The following is a 15,938-nucleotide window of genomic DNA, read 5'->3' on the forward strand; positions in this document are numbered from 1 at the left end:
GGAATGCCTTGCTCCCACTCCTTCGTAGGTCTGAGCTCAGTTGCTCTCACTATTAAAAAAAAAATTGAAGGAAGTCATTGTAGAATTTCAAGCAGAAGAAAGTGCTTTTCCATGTGGAAGATGAATTCTGATCCTAATAGCTTCTGCTTCCTTCATTAACTGTGAGAGCCTTGAGGAATGGGTTAGGGTAAAGTGTATAAATGGAGGGCCTCTTGGAATAGTCATTTTGGGCAGTGGCAAAAGGAATGTAGTATAAGTCAGATTTGGGCTAACAGGTGGTGTGGAGGTTAAGTCTGGTGGGTCCCACAGAAAGTACACTGGGCATGTGTATGTGCCCAAAATCCAGAGAGGAAAATAGAATAGAAGGGATTGTGGTATGGCCACCCCCCTGGGGGGGGGAATTTCTCGCTTTCTCTCCTCTCCAGCAAATGCACACACCCTACAGTGCCGGGGGTAGGGAGGAGTAGTGTTTTGTTTTGTTTTTTGTTTTTTTTTGAAAGGTTCTTTTGCCATAGGGCGCGTGCGCTCACCAGAAAGACAGACAGCCAGAGAGACAGAAAGCGAGGAGTCACCCCCCAGGGGGGATGACCACATCGCAATCCCTTCTCTATTCTCCTTTTGGGATCTTGGGCATGCACACACATGTGCCCCGCGTGAGTTTAAGTCACTGGGTCCGGGACGTGATTTTAAGTCACTGGGTCCGGGACTCAAATCATGATCGACTACATGGGAGTCCAGCGACATTGCCATAATGCTAACTGCTGGTCCCAGGGGGAGAGGAGTAGTTCTGTGGGCTGGAAGATTGAATATATTTATTCATTTTTTAGAGAGGTTTTTGCCATAGGCCACTTGCACTTACTGGAGAGATGGAAAGCGAGAAATCACTCCCTGGGGGGATGGCCATGCCATAATCTGTTCTCCTCTTGGGATTTTGGGCATGCATGTATATGGTGCCTGGTGTGAGTTTTAAGCAGCTGCATCCAGGACTCAAACCATGGTCAACTACATGGGAGTCTAGCAGTGTAACCATTATACTATCTGCTGGTCCCCAGAAAACTGAATTTAAGGCAAGGCCAGTTGGCATTATGTGTGTTTCAACAGCAGTATTCAGCTTTTGAAGTTTAGACCTAAAATAAACAGAGCTGGTGAACCAGCCTGTTCAGTGGAGTCTTTGTAGCCAGAGGGCAGTGGATTTGTGAGGCTGAGAGGTTGCAGAAGGGGAGTCCTGCAAGAAAGGAGCTGAAGGAAGACTGCACTGCTCATGTGGGATTTGGGAGCAGGAGCTCCTGTGGATGACAAGGTGTGACCGTAGGAATGTGTGGCAGAGGTAGAATAGAGGAAAAGATCACTGCAGCAGCAGGGCCAAGGGACTGAGTAGAAGTCATACTCAGAGTGAAGTCACCAAGAATGGTGATGGGTGGACTTGGGGAGATGGCAGCCAGGTGTCCTCAACAGATGGCACTAACAAGGCCAGGGCTGGTGCTGATTAAGTCAGATGATCCCAACTTCAGATGAGTTTGAGGTATTTGGAGGAAGAGGGAAGTGATTTGGAAATACCATCAGCAAGCAAAGAGGGTACCTAACCATTTCCGAGGCCCCGAGACAGGTGCAGGTGAAAGAGAGGGCTGAAAAGCAGCGTTGTGTAGGAGGGCCAGGATTCACCTGGGGCAAAGTGAGGGGAAGGGAAAGATGCCTGGGAAGATGAGAGGACTGACAGTGTGGAGTGGTGGTGAGTCTGATGGAAGAATCAGGCTTCTCTGGAGAGGAGAAAATACAAAACAGGGAGATCAGTCACCTTCTTTTTTAATTGCTGGAGGACATTGTGCATTTCCCAGAGAGAAAGAAAACACTGCCTAGTGGAGCATGGTCTCACTGTAGCCCCTTCTTGGGCTTTTGGGTATATACACACACCTGCATGTTCAATCCACTGGAGCCTGGGCTCAGACCCAGCCATTTGGGATCTGGCTACCTAACCACTAGGCTACAGGGCTGGCCCCAAGGAGATTTAGTTTGATGGAATAAGGCAAGTGACCTGGTCAAGCTGAGAGGAGCCGGGCACCAAGTGCTTCCCTCAGCGTGGTGTAGTGATCAAGGGGATGCAGAGGCCTGACTCCTTAAATGACCAGAAGACATCACTGAGAGGCTTTTTCTCTGCTACAGCACAGCACTTCATGGGCTGGGAGGGCAGGCTCACCTGGAGCACCAGATATTGAGACTAATTTTCTGTAGCTCCCTTGGGTGGCATGAACCAGCAGAGTAGCCCAGGGCTTGGGTGTCCTGTGGAATGCCCCTTAGGGAGCAGGCTTCTTTCCTAAGTTCATTGAATGCTGTCCGTCCCCTGGCCGCCTTTACAGATCTGCCCTCCCTTCCAGGCACGTCGACGCCCACCTTTGGTCAGAACACCACTGCCACTGGTGTGGGTACATCAGGCAGCAACCTCTCCTTTGGGGCATCCTCAACACCCAGTCAAGGCTTTGTTGGAGTTGGACCTTTCGGTAAGCAGCAAGTCTCTGCCATTATGGCCTGCTCAGTCCTTCCTGAGGAGGGGTAGCATTGGGTGGTAGGTTCTGGCTCACCGAGAAACCCTGGCTCATGGCATGAGAAAGATGCAGTTGGCCAGGAGTCCAGCACAACCCAGGGGGTGGAGTTGGGTGGCAGATTAAGAGGGGTTGCTAGGAGATCCCAGATTACTCACGGGGCCAGGTCAAAATGCATTTGTGGGCTTCACCCTCACTTTCTTGGACAGGTTTGCATCTTAATAGGCTCTGCCCATGCAGTGCTTCTGCTTCTGATGCAGATTAGGAAGCCCTTTTCAAACACCCAGTATTCTATTAAGGACCTAGCTTTCCCAAGTTTAGGGACCCAGAGAATATTTTCACTGGTAGTAGCTGCCCTGATGAAATCCTGTTCAATCTCTCCAGGATCAGCGGCCCCTTCGTTTTCCATTGGTGCAGGATCCAAGACCCCAGGGGCTCGACAGAGACTGCAGGCCCGAAGGCAGCACACTCGCAAGAAATAGCCTGTCCCTTGTCCCGTTTCCTCCACCCCTTACCCAAATCTGGACCTCAGCACCTGCTAGGAAGAGCCTGACACCCTTCGAGTTCCATAGAGCAAACCTACCCCAGATCTCTGGCTTCAGCCTCCTGTGGGGAGTGGCAGCCCTGGGGACATTCCCTCCTCCTGGAGAAAGCCTGGGGGTGGGTGGCTGTGGCAGGGCAGAAGCCTGATGCCTCCACTTGGAACGTTCCCCTGGTGAGGCTGGAGAACTAAAGAAACATCTGTACATATTGTCCACTTCTTCTGACTCTTATTTAGTGTATGACCTTAGTCAAGTGGCCTCCCAGCCTCCCTTCCCGCCTTCTCCGAGAGCCATCTTTGCTGGAGGGTATAAGGCTCGGCCCACTTTCTCTGGTGTGCATTCAATGGGGTTGGGGTAATAGGTCATCCCTGAAGCTTTCCTTGCTTGGCTTGGCTATAAGAAGTGGTTCTCTTCCTCTGGTCCCATTAGGGGACTCTCCCCATTTCTTGCTGCTTTGTTCCTCACTGGTTCTTTGTAGGATTGATTTCCTTTCAAAATGACCTGAATCTAGCTTTGCCTTGGAGACCCCAGTGGGTGCTGCTCCTGCTGTTCCATTTCCTCCTGCCAAGTCTGAATCAGTTTCATCTCCAACCTTCTCTGCCAGTTTGGCCCCTAAGAGCTTGGTGGCTCAAGACTGTTAGCCTGGCAGACCCAGGGGTGAGATACCTCGCTCTAGGAGGGAGAAACTCTTGGAGCAGGCAGGATGCCCACCACTGCTTTCAGCTGCCTCCTCAACCCACTTACCCTGTTGGCCTCACAGGGCCCTCGTCTGCCTCTCCAGGATTGTATGTTTCAAGCCTTGTCCTGTGTTACTGTGTCTGACGCTCATGTCTATTGCTCTTTGAATCGAGTTTGGAGGAAGAATTGAATTGTATGAGTGGCGGCATGTTGGTAGTGCCGGACTTGTTTCAAGTTTTCTGAGGCCTAGCTAATTGAATGTGGAAAGTAGCACCACTTTATGCTACAAGTGCTGACTCCTGAATTTTCAAATGGTGTTTTGACTTTAAGGGCTGGCAGCCCAGGAGGATGGGGCCCAGGGGAAGCAAAGACCTCTCTCCTCTGCTCCCTTCCCCCCCTTACCCGACCTCACTATAGGATAGATTCCCCTAGCATACATTAGGAAACCTAAATTAATGGGCCTTACTTTAAAAACGTATTTTACTTTCCCCAAACAGGGCCTTCACCAACCCTTCCCCTTTTCTTTGTTACCAGACCACATATCCCAGGCCCAAGAGCCTTGCTGCCATGCCCATCCTCTTTGGGAGAAGTATGAATGCGTGTGTCTAAATTAAAAGAAAAAAAATATTTAAACATTTTTTAACAAAATAAAAATTTATTTTTGTATTTAAGCTAAATTGCCTTTTAAATTCCTTCAAGCTTGGTTCATTGAGGTGGTTAAGTATAAATGCTATCAACTAGGAATTAGCTGTATAGTTAAGTTATGCCTGTGTGAAGAAGAGGCTCAGATGCTGTCTAGGCAGCTTTCCTGAGGGACTAGAGCTCCTTCTGGACATGTTATATAAACTGTAATTCTTATTTTATAAATAATGTGACGTAGCTGTAACTAGTCTCCCTCCCTCCTCTGTGACTGAGGCTGAATGTTGTGTGCAGGGGACTGCTCCTCCCCACCCCCAAGAGCCCTGAGCCTGACTCACGTTAATACTTAGCTGTGCACAGAGCTGAAGAAGGAGCCTGAACCTCAAGTCCCAAGTACCTATTAGGATTGGAGGGGTGGGGGTGGGGTGTGGATAGTATAGAGTCAAGCTTCTACCTATACCTTATGTAAGGTAGATCCTCGTTTTAGAACTCTGGGCTAGTTTACCTCAGTTCACAGGCAGGACAGTGGGTCCAGGAACCCTCTGAAAGGGGGGTCCTCCTGTAGCCTGTGTGAGTGAGTGAGTGTGGATGTGTACACGTATGTGCACTAGACATACGGAGGAACGGGAGGCTGGGACTTTCCATACAGATAAGACTTCATTCCTGTTGAGTCTAGTTGGGATTTTTAGTATGAATGTGGGAGTTTTCTCCTTGCTTATGTCATTAAGAATAAAACAACAACAACAACTGTGATCTATCATAGACACTGTCTTCCTTTTATTTTGGTGGGCAGCACTTCATTCATCAGCAAGAAAACAGCCCAGGGAATGAACCCAGGGACTGGGAAATCTGCTCTTTCTAGCTGGAGAAACTGGGTTACCAGTTAACTTTCTAGCAATAAAAGCTACCTGAAAACCCAAATTGCCCCCCAAACCCAAATTGCCCCCCAGGTGTGAGGGGCCAAGTGGTCTAGCCAAGGAGAGAACTCCAGGAAGAAGTAGGAGCCTTGAGCACAGCTATGTGCAAGACTGTAGGCTAGGACCAGCTGCTGCTGTTCGCCGTCTCTTCTTTTTCTTTCGGGCTGGGCTGGGTGTAGGTTCTGGTGCCAGTGCTCCGGCCTGTGGGGCTGAACTAGAAGAAAAGTATAGAAGTTAGACGTGCCCAGTCATCCAGCATCTTCCAGTCGGGTTCCTACTCACTCACCTTGGCACCTCCACCCGCTCAATGACAGCAACAAAGAAGCCTCCAGTAAGTGTGGTCTCAGGGGAGGCCCGGAGGCAGTGTTCGGCACCTGGGAAAGTGCTAAGGCCTCGGTGGGGCCAGGAGGGCAGAGCGGGAGCTAGCCTGCAGGAGAAACAACACAGGATAGGTAAGAGCACTCAGCCCCTGTCCTTGGGACCCTGTTAGACACCCACTACCTGAAGGTGCCTGGGCTCTGCTGTAGGGCCTCCCGCACCACATCTTCATTTTCCTCTTGGCAAAGGGAACACGTAGAGTAGACAAGGCGCTGGAGGGAGGGGAAAGTGAGTGCGTGGCATAGAGCTCGCTGCTGGAACCCTGCCAGGGCATGTAAGCGTTCCTTGCTAGGTGTACCTGCTCCAGGCTCTTCCAACTGTCTGGTCAGCATACCTAAGGAAGAGTGTTTCAATTATATATTAAGCAGCCAGGGAATTCATGACGTATTGTCTGTTTTTCTAAGCAAAAATGCATCCTGACTTTCCCTATGAACCAACAGTACCAAGCACCTGGTTTCATACTGAAACCCTCACTATACAGATGAAAACATTTGCCCACAGTCCCAAGACCATTAAAAAGTCAACTGGGCTGCCCCATAATGCAGTGGTTAAGCAATGAACAGAGGGAGCCAAGTCCCACATGTTCGACTATAGTTTGAATCCTGGTCCCAGCCACTTGAAAACCACTGGGCATGCATGCATTAGTGCCCAAGATCCTGACAGGATGAAGAGGGACTGAGGCGTTAACTGCACCCAACTGTGGGGGTGCTTTCTCTACCAAGTACATATGCCTTCTGGTGACCAAAAAAAAAGTACACACATACACAATAAGGAGTTACAGCTAAGACCAAAGCTAAAAACCAAGCTTTATGCTGCTGCTCTGAGAGTCCCTGAGCCACATTTTCTCCTCAGCTCACCAGAACCACTGCAAGAAGGATCCAGCAAGATGTACTGGACCTGACGATAACGCTCATCTGAAGGTGAGACCGCCAGGAAGTCCTCCTCAGCTAACTCACAGCAAGAGACTCCAGCCCGGGCCAGCAGGGTAGCCATAGACGCCAACCGCTTGGCGTCCAGGTCGAAGGCAAAGATCTTCCTAGGGAAGAGTGTGCACAGAGCTGAAGAAGGAGCCTGAACCTCAAGTCCCAAGTACCTATTAGGATTGGAGGGGTGGGGGTGGGGTGTGGGTATAGAGTCAAGCTTCTACCTATACCTTATGTAAGGTAGATCCTCGTTTTAGAACTCTGGGCTAGTTTACCTCAGTTCACAGGCAGGACAGTGGGTCCAGGAACCCTCTGAAAGGGGGGTCCTCCTGTAGCCTGTGTGAGTGAGTGAGTGTGGATGTGTACACGTATGTGCACTAGACATACGGAGGAACGGGAGGCTGGGACTTTCCATACAGATAAGACTTCATTCCTGTTGAGTCTAGTTGGGATTTTTAGTATGAATGTGGGAGTTTTCTCCTTGCTTATGTCATTAAGAATAAAACAACAACAACAACTGTGATCTATCATAGACCATGTCTTCCTTTTATTTTGGTGGGCAGCACTTCATTCATCAGCAAGAAAACAGCCCAGGGAATGAACCCAGGGACTGGGAAATCTGCTCTTTCTAGCTGGAGAAACTGGGTTACCAGTTAACTTTCTAGCAATAAAAGCTACCTGAAAACCCAAATTGCCCCCCAAACCCAAATTGCCCCCCAGGTGTGAGGGGCCAAGTGGTCTAGCCAAGGAGAGAACTCCAGGAAGAAGTAGGAGCCTTGAGCACAGCTATGTGCAAGACTGTAGGCTAGGACCAGCTGCTGCTGTTCGCCGTCTCTTCTTTTTCTTTCGGGCTGGGCTGGGTGTAGGTTCTGGTGCCAGTGCTCCGGCCTGTGGGGCTGAACTAGAAGAAAAGTATAGAAGTTAGACGTGCCCAGTCATCCAGCATCTTCCAGTCGGGTTCCTACTCACTCACCTTGGCACCTCCACCCGCTCAATGACAGCAACAAAGAAGCCTCCAGTAAGTGTGGTCTCAGGGGAGGCCCGGAGGCAGTGTTCGGCACCTGGGAAAGTGCTAAGGCCTCGGTGGGGCCAGGAGGGCAGAGCGGGAGCTAGCCTGCAGGAGAAACAACACAGGATAGGTAAGAGCACTCAGCCCCTGTCCTTGGGACCCTGTTAGACACCCACTACCTGAAGGTGCCTGGGCTCTGCTGTAGGGCCTCCCGCACCACATCTTCATTTTCCTCTTGGCAAAGGGAACACGTAGAGTAGACAAGGCGCTGGAGGGAGGGGAAAGTGAGTGCGTGGCATAGAGCTCGCTGCTGGAACCCTGCCAGGGCATGTAAGCGTTCCTTGCTAGGTGTACCTGCTCCAGGCTCTTCCAACTGTCTGGTCAGCATACCTAAGGAAGAGTGTTTCAATTATATATTAAGCAGCCAGGGAATTCATGACGTATTGTCTGTTTTTCTAAGCAAAAATGCATCCTGACTTTCCCTATGAACCAACAGTACCAAGCACCTGGTTTCATACTGAAACCCTCACTATACAGATGAAAACATTTGCCCACAGTCCCAAGACCATTAAAAAGTCAACTGGGCTGCCCCATAATGCAGTGGTTAAGCAATGAACAGAGGGAGCCAAGTCCCACATGTTCGACTATAGTTTGAATCCTGGTCCCAGCCACTTGAAAACCACTGGGCATGCATGCATTAGTGCCCAAGATCCTGACAGGATGAAGAGGGACTGAGGCGTTAACTGCACCCAACTGTGGGGGTGCTTTCTCTACCAAGTACATATGCCTTCTGGTGACCAAAAAAAAAGTACACACATACACAATAAGGAGTTACAGCTAAGACCAAAGCTAAAAACCAAGCTTTATGCTGCTGCTCTGAGAGTCCCTGAGCCACATTTTCTCCTCAGCTCACCAGAACCACTGCAAGAAGGATCCAGCAAGATGTACTGGACCTGACGATAACGCTCATCTGAAGGTGAGACCGCCAGGAAGTCCTCCTCAGCTAACTCACAGCAAGAGACTCCAGCCCGGGCCAGCAGGGTAGCCATAGACGCCAACCGCTTGGCGTCCAGGTCGAAGGCAAAGATCTTCCTAGGGAAGAGGCCAGAGTTGGGATAAACTGAGAATTTATGGACATCTAAATTACGTACAGCTCTGACATACCGACAGCGGATACATTAAGTCAGGATACAGAAAACACTTGTTAAATGGCCTGTAAAAGTCTATAGTCGGAGTTAACTGCTCTAGGAGCCTTGCCTCATAGTTTACACCTGCACCCAAATAGGAAGCTTAGCTTGGGGCTCTACCACGAACTGCTATCAATCCAGAAGGAAATGATTATGGGACAGTCATCCTTTCAGCCTTCATTACCTATCAGAATAGAGAAATCCTACAAAGTGCAGGATCCCCTTTCTTCTCCTCCTGATCATGGAACTCACCCTTGGTTCTTCAGAAGAGCAGCCAAGTGACTAGTCTTATTGCCTGGGGCAGCACACGCATCAATGACATGGGAACCTGGCGGAGGGGCTAGCAGCATGGCTGGGAGACAGCTGGCCTGACAAGGCAGAGCACAGTGGCTGGCTGAACAGAGACCCAAGGCTGGTCACTTGCCCACAAAACCTTTCCTATACCCATCTCTACCTTGTCTTGGAGGATGAGGTGACCAGCTTGGTACAGTGGATGTTCATGTAGATCTGTTTGGGCAGGAAACACCAACAGGTCTGGTAACAAGGGATCTAGAAGAAAATGCTTCCCCTTGAGGGCCTTTAAGTCGTCAAGGCTGCCAGGGAAGAGGTTAGGGGGTGGTCAGAGAAGGACCATAGGTTCAGTGTTTTCTGAATGCCTCCATGCCAGTCCCCACTTTAACTGTTCACCCATGCAACACACATTTGAGAGATTTCTGCTCTGGGCACGTGTGCTTGCCAGAGATAGAAAGCAAGAAATCAACACACACACCCCGCCCCCACAGGGCATGGTCATGCTGCAATCCCTTCTCCATTCTTTTATTGGGATCTTGAGCATGCATGCACATGCACCCAGCTTAGTCACTGGGTCTGGGACATGAACCACAGCTGACTATGTGGGAGTGCAGCGGTGCCACCACTACACCATCTGCTGGTCCCAACAAAATATTTTAAATGGCTATGGAGAAAGAAACAGGGTGAGGGCCAGCCAGGTCATGCAGTGGTTAAGGCGGCTGGATCCTACCTGGCCAACTGGCCAGTTCTGAGTCCTGGACCTAGCAGCTTAAGAAACACCAGGTGCCTGTGGGTACATGCCCAAAATCCCAGGAAGAGAATGGAGAAGGGACTGCAGTGCAGCATTATCACACCCCCTTGGAGGTGCTTTCTCACTTGCCCTTATTCTCTCCACCGAGAACACACACCCTATAGCAACAACTACACACACACACACACACACACACACACAACAAAAACTTAGCACAAATTAAGCACTCAATAAATGTTAGCCATTACTGTTAAAGCTTAGCCTTGGGAGTTCTTTACAGGAGTCTGGACAGAGAGCTGAGCTGGCTGCTGATGGGTGAGGGGCTGAGGTTAAGACTACATTCACTGTAACTGCGCTGGCATACTGTCCACTCCACCTGGCTGATGCAGAATCCAGCCCTAGGGAGTAACGTCGCCATTCAGAAAGCTGTCAGATGGCAGGGCTGGAAGTGCGAAGCCATTCTCTACTAGTCCGCCCTGGTCTCCAAGCAACATGCTAGAGGCAGAAGGAAAGGGAGAGTGGGACACAGCTTCTCGGAGCTGCCTAAGGACAAAACAAGGCTGGTGTGAGTGCAGTGGAGGGTGGGGAGCACCCAGCAGGGACCAGCAGTGGTTGCCGTTAACACCTGGTGCACACAGCACTACAGCAGAGGGGCCTGGAGAGAAGCAGCAGGCACAGCACAGAGGGAGGAGCGACAGCACCAGATCTGGATTTAGGTCCTTCTGCAGCTAACCGTGAGGAAAATGAAGAGAGAGAGCCTAGAAGTGGGAGACCACTCTCAGAGATTCTTCTGCCAATCCTGACAGGAAACAGTGAATGCCCAAACCTAAGCAGTGTTCAAGGGGACAAGAAAGGTGTTCTGAGGTAGATGCTAATGGCGGAGCAGCAGATGACAGCAGGGAAAGGAAGGAAGCACCTAGGACACCTAGATTTGGTGTGACCAAGTGAACGTCTATGATTGTACATCAGGGGTGCAGGCCCAGCCATAGCAGCGGAAGAAGCGAGAGGTCATTGCTGCACAGTGGCTGTGGACAGACCCCATTCAGTTTGTGGCCCAAACTAAACAGGCCAAAAAGGTGACTTGCACCTGTGGTCCTTGCTGCCTAGCTGAGACAGTCACACCCCATCAAAAAAATGCTATTGCTTTTGCATGATTTTGTTCCTGCCACTTTACTGAAATCATTTATCATGTATCTCCCTCCCTCCCATGCTTACTCTCAAAAATAAAAAAATTAAAAAAAGGATACAGAAAGTCCAAACTTTGAGAGAGAAGACGAATTCAGTTTGACATATGTTAACAGTGGTAGTGTCTAAGGAGCAGTCATATGAATCTGAAGGGGTAAGAAACCTAGACTGAAAGCCAGGAATTACCAGGTAGGCCTGAGAGCTACAGAAGAAAACTGACAAATATTATAAGAGTGTGGGCTGGAAGTCCCAGGAGTATTGCTATTTAAAGGATGGGAGGAAGACAGACCTTAGAGAAGACTCAGACACTAATGGAAAGGCAGAAGGAAAGCAGAGGGTGTAGCCACACCGCCAAACCTTTCTCTTCCCAGGGGTCAGTTTCCCCAGCACTCCCAGACACCACCTCAGGAAGGCACCCAGGCAGGGTTCTAAGTTCTCACCTGGAAGCTTGACCCTGGTAAGAAAAACCTTGTCTCTTGAAATAATCAATTGCATCATCAGAGCAGGTCTTGAGTGTGTTCACACGTACAAATCGAGGCACCTGGCAGGCTGGGAAGTAACTAGCAGTGAGTAGGAGCAGCCCTTGCCTCTGAAGGCCTGATGGCTTCCCCACCACCCCCTTCCCTACCTTTCCCTCCAACTTACTTGTGCCAGGCCTGGACCCCACTTCCAACAGGTCCTCATTGCGGCTCACACCCCGATGAACCTTGAGCCTGGCCAGCTCGGCCTTGAGCCTCGCCTGGTGGCGACCCAGGAGAGGCTTCCATCGGCCCCCACTCCCTCGAAAGCCCTTTCCCAGCAATAACTCATACACCAGCACCTGCAAGGTGGAGAGAAGACAAAGCCTAAGCATGAAACCTCAGAGCTATAGGGATTAAAGCCGGAAAGGCTAAAAGGACACCTGTTTTGACAGTTACAGGTAAAGGCAGGGCACCTTGTCTAAGATCACATAAGAAACTAGCGGTACATACACACTCTTTTGCTTCCTAGTCCTGGACCCTCTCCCCATGGCTGCTCACACCCAAGGGCTGTGGACCCCAGTCCTCCTGGCCGACATAGCCTATTTTTTTTTTGGAGAGGTTTTTGCTATAGGGCGTGTGCGCTCGCCAGACAGACAGAGAGACAGAAAGCGAGAAATCACCCCCCAGGGGGGATGGTCACGCCGCAACCCCTTCTCCTCTCGGGCTCTTGGGCACGCACGCACACGCGCTCGGCGTGAGTTCTAAGCCACCGGGTCCGGGTCGCGAACCGCGGTCGACTACGTGGGAGTCCAGCGACATAGCCATTACGCTAACTGCTGGTTCCCGCCGACATAGCCTTTTGACATTACTCTTACTGAAAAGTTTCCACCACCACTACTTTGTACTTCTCTTCTTGCTCAGTCCTTCACACAAGGTTCGAAGTGAAAGTATTTCCAGCCCATCTCAGTGCGTGGCTCAGTGAGCGACTAGCTCCTGCCACGTCGTGCGCCCCGCCCGGCTGCCCGGCTATCCATCCGTCGGTGTGTCCGTTACCTTAGCCAGGTGCGGCCGCAGCTTCTTCTCGGCGCGGAGGAGGCCGGCGCTGGCGATGACGGCGTCCAGCACCGCGGAGTAGCGCTGCGTCTCGCACACCAGCGCGTACAGCTGCTTCACGTTCTGTGGGCGACGACGGGAGACGCGCTGGGCCCCGGCCCCGACCCCGGCCCTCCCCACCCGCGCCTCCTGCGCCCCCTGCGCCCGGCCCCGCTACCTGGAAGCTGCTGGCGTACACCAGCCCCTTGATGGAGCCCTGGCGGCTCTCCACGCCCGCCAGCACCGCCGCCGCAGCCGCGTACAACGCCATGCTGCCGCGCGTCTTTTCGGCCGTGTCGCAAAGCGCCCGCGATTCTGCGCGCGCACTTCCGGGGTCAAAGGGCACGAGTCTTCCGGGACCTGCGCTCCCAGGGCTTTGCCGAGTCCTCCGGAGGCACGGCCGCCTCGCAGCCCTGGCAGGAAGTCAGCCGCGTGTTTCAGTCTGCCAGTCTGAGTGCAGATGAGAGTTTACCGCTGTCGTAACTGAGCTGGTTAGCGAGGCGGAAGGTCTTGTGTTCGTGGTCGCCTGCGTTGCCCGTTTCAGCACAGTGGGATCTGTTGCTCGCCTCCTGCCTGCTGGCCCGGCTGCCGCTTATGTATTGACAGCATGCACCTTTGTCTTCAGCCCTTGCAAATGTATCCATTTTACGTGGTCGTCTGTGGTTTCTGCTTTTAGAGTCACGCTCGGAGACCCTTTCACGCGTCCACTATATACAGAAGTCGTTCAAGGCTTCTCTTTTTGCACTTAAATCTTTCATCGGCTTACAGTTCAGTTGGGCGTGTGATCTGAGGAGGGGCTCTAACTTTGTTTCCTAATGGCAGACCTTTTGCCTGTCGATTGTAATGGTTGATGTATAGGAACGCTTTCCCCAGCCTGAGGAGTGGAAGGACGGGGTACTGGCGTATTTGTCTCTGTTTCCCCAGGGCCAGTCGTTACTGGAACGCCAGAAGTTAATTGAACAAAATGAGTAAACCCAGTACATATGTGTGTCAGGCATTCTGTAACAGCGGACCGGCTCCGTGGAGAATAGCTCAGTCCTCTCCATATTCCTGACAGCACATCAGCCAGCATTTTACGAGAAGATTGACACACTTCAAGCTAGAAGAGAGGGACCGATTTTCCCTTAACCTCTCCACAAGGGGCGTGGCCCTGGAGTCACCTAGGTTTGGGACTTCCAGCCTCCAGAATTGTGAAAGAATACATTTCTGTTTGACATTTCTGTCATTGGGACCAGCAGATGGCTAATGGTTATACATGGCTGGACTCCCACAAGGCCCACAGTTCTATCCCGACCCTGGGGCTTTAAACTCATGCTGGGCACGTGTGTGGGTGCCCAAAATCCTAAGAGGAGAATGGAGGAGAAGAGACTGTGGCCTAGCTATACTCCATGGAGGAGTGATTTCTCACGGTCTCTCTGTGTCTTTCCAGTCAGTGCACAGCCCTATAGCAAAAAAAAAAAAAAAAAAAAAACCTATTTGAAACTTCTGTTGTTTTACCGGCCACAGGAAACTATAGTCACATGATAAGATTTTGGGATGGGAGAGCAGGAAAGTCAAGAGCTCAGTTGTGTTTTGCTTTGTTTTTTAATAGCACTGCCAAGTGGCTGGAGTAATAGATCTGGAGTATGAGACAAGTTCATTTCTGAGTCATCCATATAGAGGTGATGGCTGAAGCTATGTGAGTAAATGGAAACTGGGATAAGAGGAGACTTACGGCCCTCGAACCTGTACTGGGGGACCAGCAGGTGGCATAGTGTTTGCATTGCTGGACTTTTACATGGTCAATCGCAGTTCAAGTCCTGGACCTGGTGGTTTGAAACACACCAGGCACATGTTTGTGTGCCCAAATCCCAGGAGAATGGAGAAGAGATTGTGGTGTGGCCATCTCCCCTGAAGGCAGGAGGAGGGTTTCTCACTTTACTTCTTACTGTCTCCCTCTCTCTCCTTTCCGGCAAGTGTGCACACCCTATTACCAAAAAGAAAAAAAAATCTCGAGTGGTCAGGAGGCTGAGAGGAGGCAGGAGGAGGGTCAGGGCCACGCAGAAGCCAAGGGAAGGGAACAGTGGCAGTTGCTGTTGGTGCCTACCCAGGTTCCCTCAGGCCCTCTTACTGTCAGCGCATTCAGTCTGACTTCCAGCAGCCAGAACAGCAGCTGAGATGGAGGGCTACTAGGGCTTTGTGAACCTGCTTTGGCAGTGTGCATGATGAGTCCAAATGGCACGGAAAGGCCAGCCCCTTAGCGGTTTTTCGGTGGTGTGCACTGGGAGCCAGATTGCACATAGCTGACTGAAGTTTGAATCCTGACCCCACCCACTTGAAAGATTTCAACACACCAGGCACATGTGTGTGCATACCCAAAATTCTGACAGGTTGGAGAAAGATAGGAAAAAAGATTGTGTTATGACCACACCCCACTGGGGTGTACTTTCTCTGTTTTCGTTTTTGTTTTTGTTTTCTTGCTTTTTGTTTTTTTCCAGCAAATGCACATGCCCTCTGGCAATAAAAAATGAAGGGCATGAGAATTACTGCTTCCCACCAGGATTCCCTTACCGATGACTGACAGGCGTGGTGGTTATGGATCTCCCCCCCCGCCCCCCAGCTCTTTCATTCTTTGCCTAAGATAATTCTGGATACCCACAGTGTTAAGCTTCAGGCACCTACTGTGGGCTGCTTTAATGGTGCACTCCTTTGGGGCGCCTTTCTATTCCTGTGTCATTTGCCCCCACCACTCCCAAATAAACCTCATGAGCTGGAATCTTGATCACAGTCTGTCTCTCAGGGAACACAGCTGAGGCAGATATTTTAGGTACAAAGAAGGAAGTAAAGGAAATGAATACTGAAAGGTTAAGGAAGATGAGATATAAAACTGTACATGTGGGGCTGGCAGGTGGCAAGTGGTTAAAGCACTGAACATGGCCGACCATGGTTCAGGTCCCAGACCTGGCAACTGACTTATTACTTTCCCTTTCTCTCTCTCTGTCTCTCTGTGGTCAAATTGAAAAATAATAAACAATTGTGACAAATAAATAAATCTTAAAAAAAAATAAATCTATACACTGAATTTAGTGACTCAGGTGATGGCCAAGTCTCTCCTGTCCCATAGACATTGGCCACCCCATTGAGAGGGGATGAGTGTCACCACATCAGTGTGAAACAACTGGGAGGAAGAGTGGGGTGGACAACTTTGATACCGTTGCCCAGGAGGCTGTTTCATAGGCCCATTTGGGGTTGTCCTGAAAGAAGTCTTGTGGTTCCATTCTGACCATCTCAGAGGTTACCAATTTGATGATTAAAAACCTCTATGGGGATGGGGTCAGCAGGAGGTGTGGTGGTTCAAGGTGCTGGACT

The 15,938-nt window shown here is 50.6% G+C and overlaps 3 protein-coding genes across 4 annotated transcripts in view; 1 reads left to right on the plus strand and 2 right to left on the minus strand.

The window, feature by feature from the left end:
• Positions 1-5,158, plus strand: part of LOC102485052 (nuclear envelope pore membrane protein POM 121C) — a gene marked incomplete in the record, with an annotated part of 33,681 nt that extends 28,523 nt beyond the window's left edge. Inside the window, 2 exon segments of the mRNA XM_014590310.1 lie at positions 2,373-2,495; positions 2,922-5,158. Of these exon segments, the coding sequence (XP_014445796.1) occupies positions 2,373-2,495; positions 2,922-3,019 (221 nt within the window).
• An 11-nt stretch (positions 5,159-5,169) lies between these two features.
• Positions 5,170-6,706, minus strand: LOC102484635 (putative NOL1/NOP2/Sun domain family member 5B). The gene is made up of 4 exons (XM_006154961.2): positions 6,549-6,706; positions 5,815-6,025; positions 5,600-5,740; positions 5,170-5,527 (listed from the first exon to the last, which is right to left on the minus strand). The coding sequence occupies exons 1-4, from the start codon at positions 6,682-6,684 to the stop codon at positions 5,413-5,415; spliced, it is 603 nt and encodes a 200-aa protein (XP_006155023.1). The 5' UTR covers positions 6,685-6,706; the 3' UTR covers positions 5,170-5,412.
• A 431-nt stretch (positions 6,707-7,137) lies between these two features.
• NSUN5 (NOP2/Sun RNA methyltransferase 5) lies at positions 7,138-12,910 on the minus strand. 2 transcript variants are annotated; one of them, XM_006154960.3, is made up of 10 exons: positions 12,769-12,910; positions 12,552-12,674; positions 11,683-11,857; positions 11,478-11,586; positions 9,265-9,403; positions 9,063-9,178; positions 8,537-8,715; positions 7,803-8,013; positions 7,588-7,728; positions 7,138-7,510 (listed from the first exon to the last, which is right to left on the minus strand). In XM_006154960.3, the coding sequence occupies exons 1-10, from the start codon at positions 12,859-12,861 to the stop codon at positions 7,420-7,422; spliced, it is 1,377 nt and encodes a 458-aa protein (XP_006155022.1). In that variant the 5' UTR covers positions 12,862-12,910; the 3' UTR covers positions 7,138-7,419. The 2 variants fall into 2 exon arrangements, with proteins under 2 accessions (XP_006155022.1, XP_006155021.1); XM_006154959.3 differs by having other exon boundaries at positions 7,138-7,515.
• Positions 12,911-15,938: the final 3,028 nt, after the last annotated feature.

Source organism: Tupaia chinensis, unplaced genomic scaffold, assembly GCF_000334495.1.
Source record: "Tupaia chinensis unplaced genomic scaffold, TupChi_1.0 Scaffold000429_1, whole genome shotgun sequence".
Taxonomy (NCBI): Eukaryota; Metazoa; Chordata; class Mammalia; order Scandentia; family Tupaiidae; genus Tupaia; species Tupaia belangeri.

Excerpts from the sequence above, each read along its gene's own strand:
- NSUN5 (XM_006154959.3), bottom strand. The coding sequence starts at position 12,861 with ATGGCGTTGTACGCGGCTGCGGCGGCGGTGCTGGCGGGCGTGGAGAGC. Across the intron at positions 11,858-12,551 it reads TGCGGCCGCACCTGGCTAAG|GTGCTGGTGTATGAGTTATT; the intron begins GTAACGGACACA and ends TCCACCTTGCAG. Across the intron at positions 11,587-11,682 it reads GGGGTCCAGGCCTGGCACAA|CCTGCCAGGTGCCTCGATTT; the intron begins GTAAGTTGGAGG and ends GTTACTTCCCAG.
- LOC102484635 (XM_006154961.2), bottom strand. The coding sequence starts at position 6,684 with ATGGCTACCCTGCTGGCCCGGGCTGGAGTCTCTTGCTGTGAGTTAGCT. Across the intron at positions 6,026-6,548 it reads TCCTTCTTGCAGTGGTTCTG|GTATGCTGACCAGACAGTTG; the intron begins GTGAGCTGAGGA and ends ACTCTTCCTTAG. Across the intron at positions 5,741-5,814 it reads CAGAGCCCAGGCACCTTCAG|GCTAGCTCCCGCTCTGCCCT; the intron begins GTAGTGGGTGTC and ends TTTCTCCTGCAG.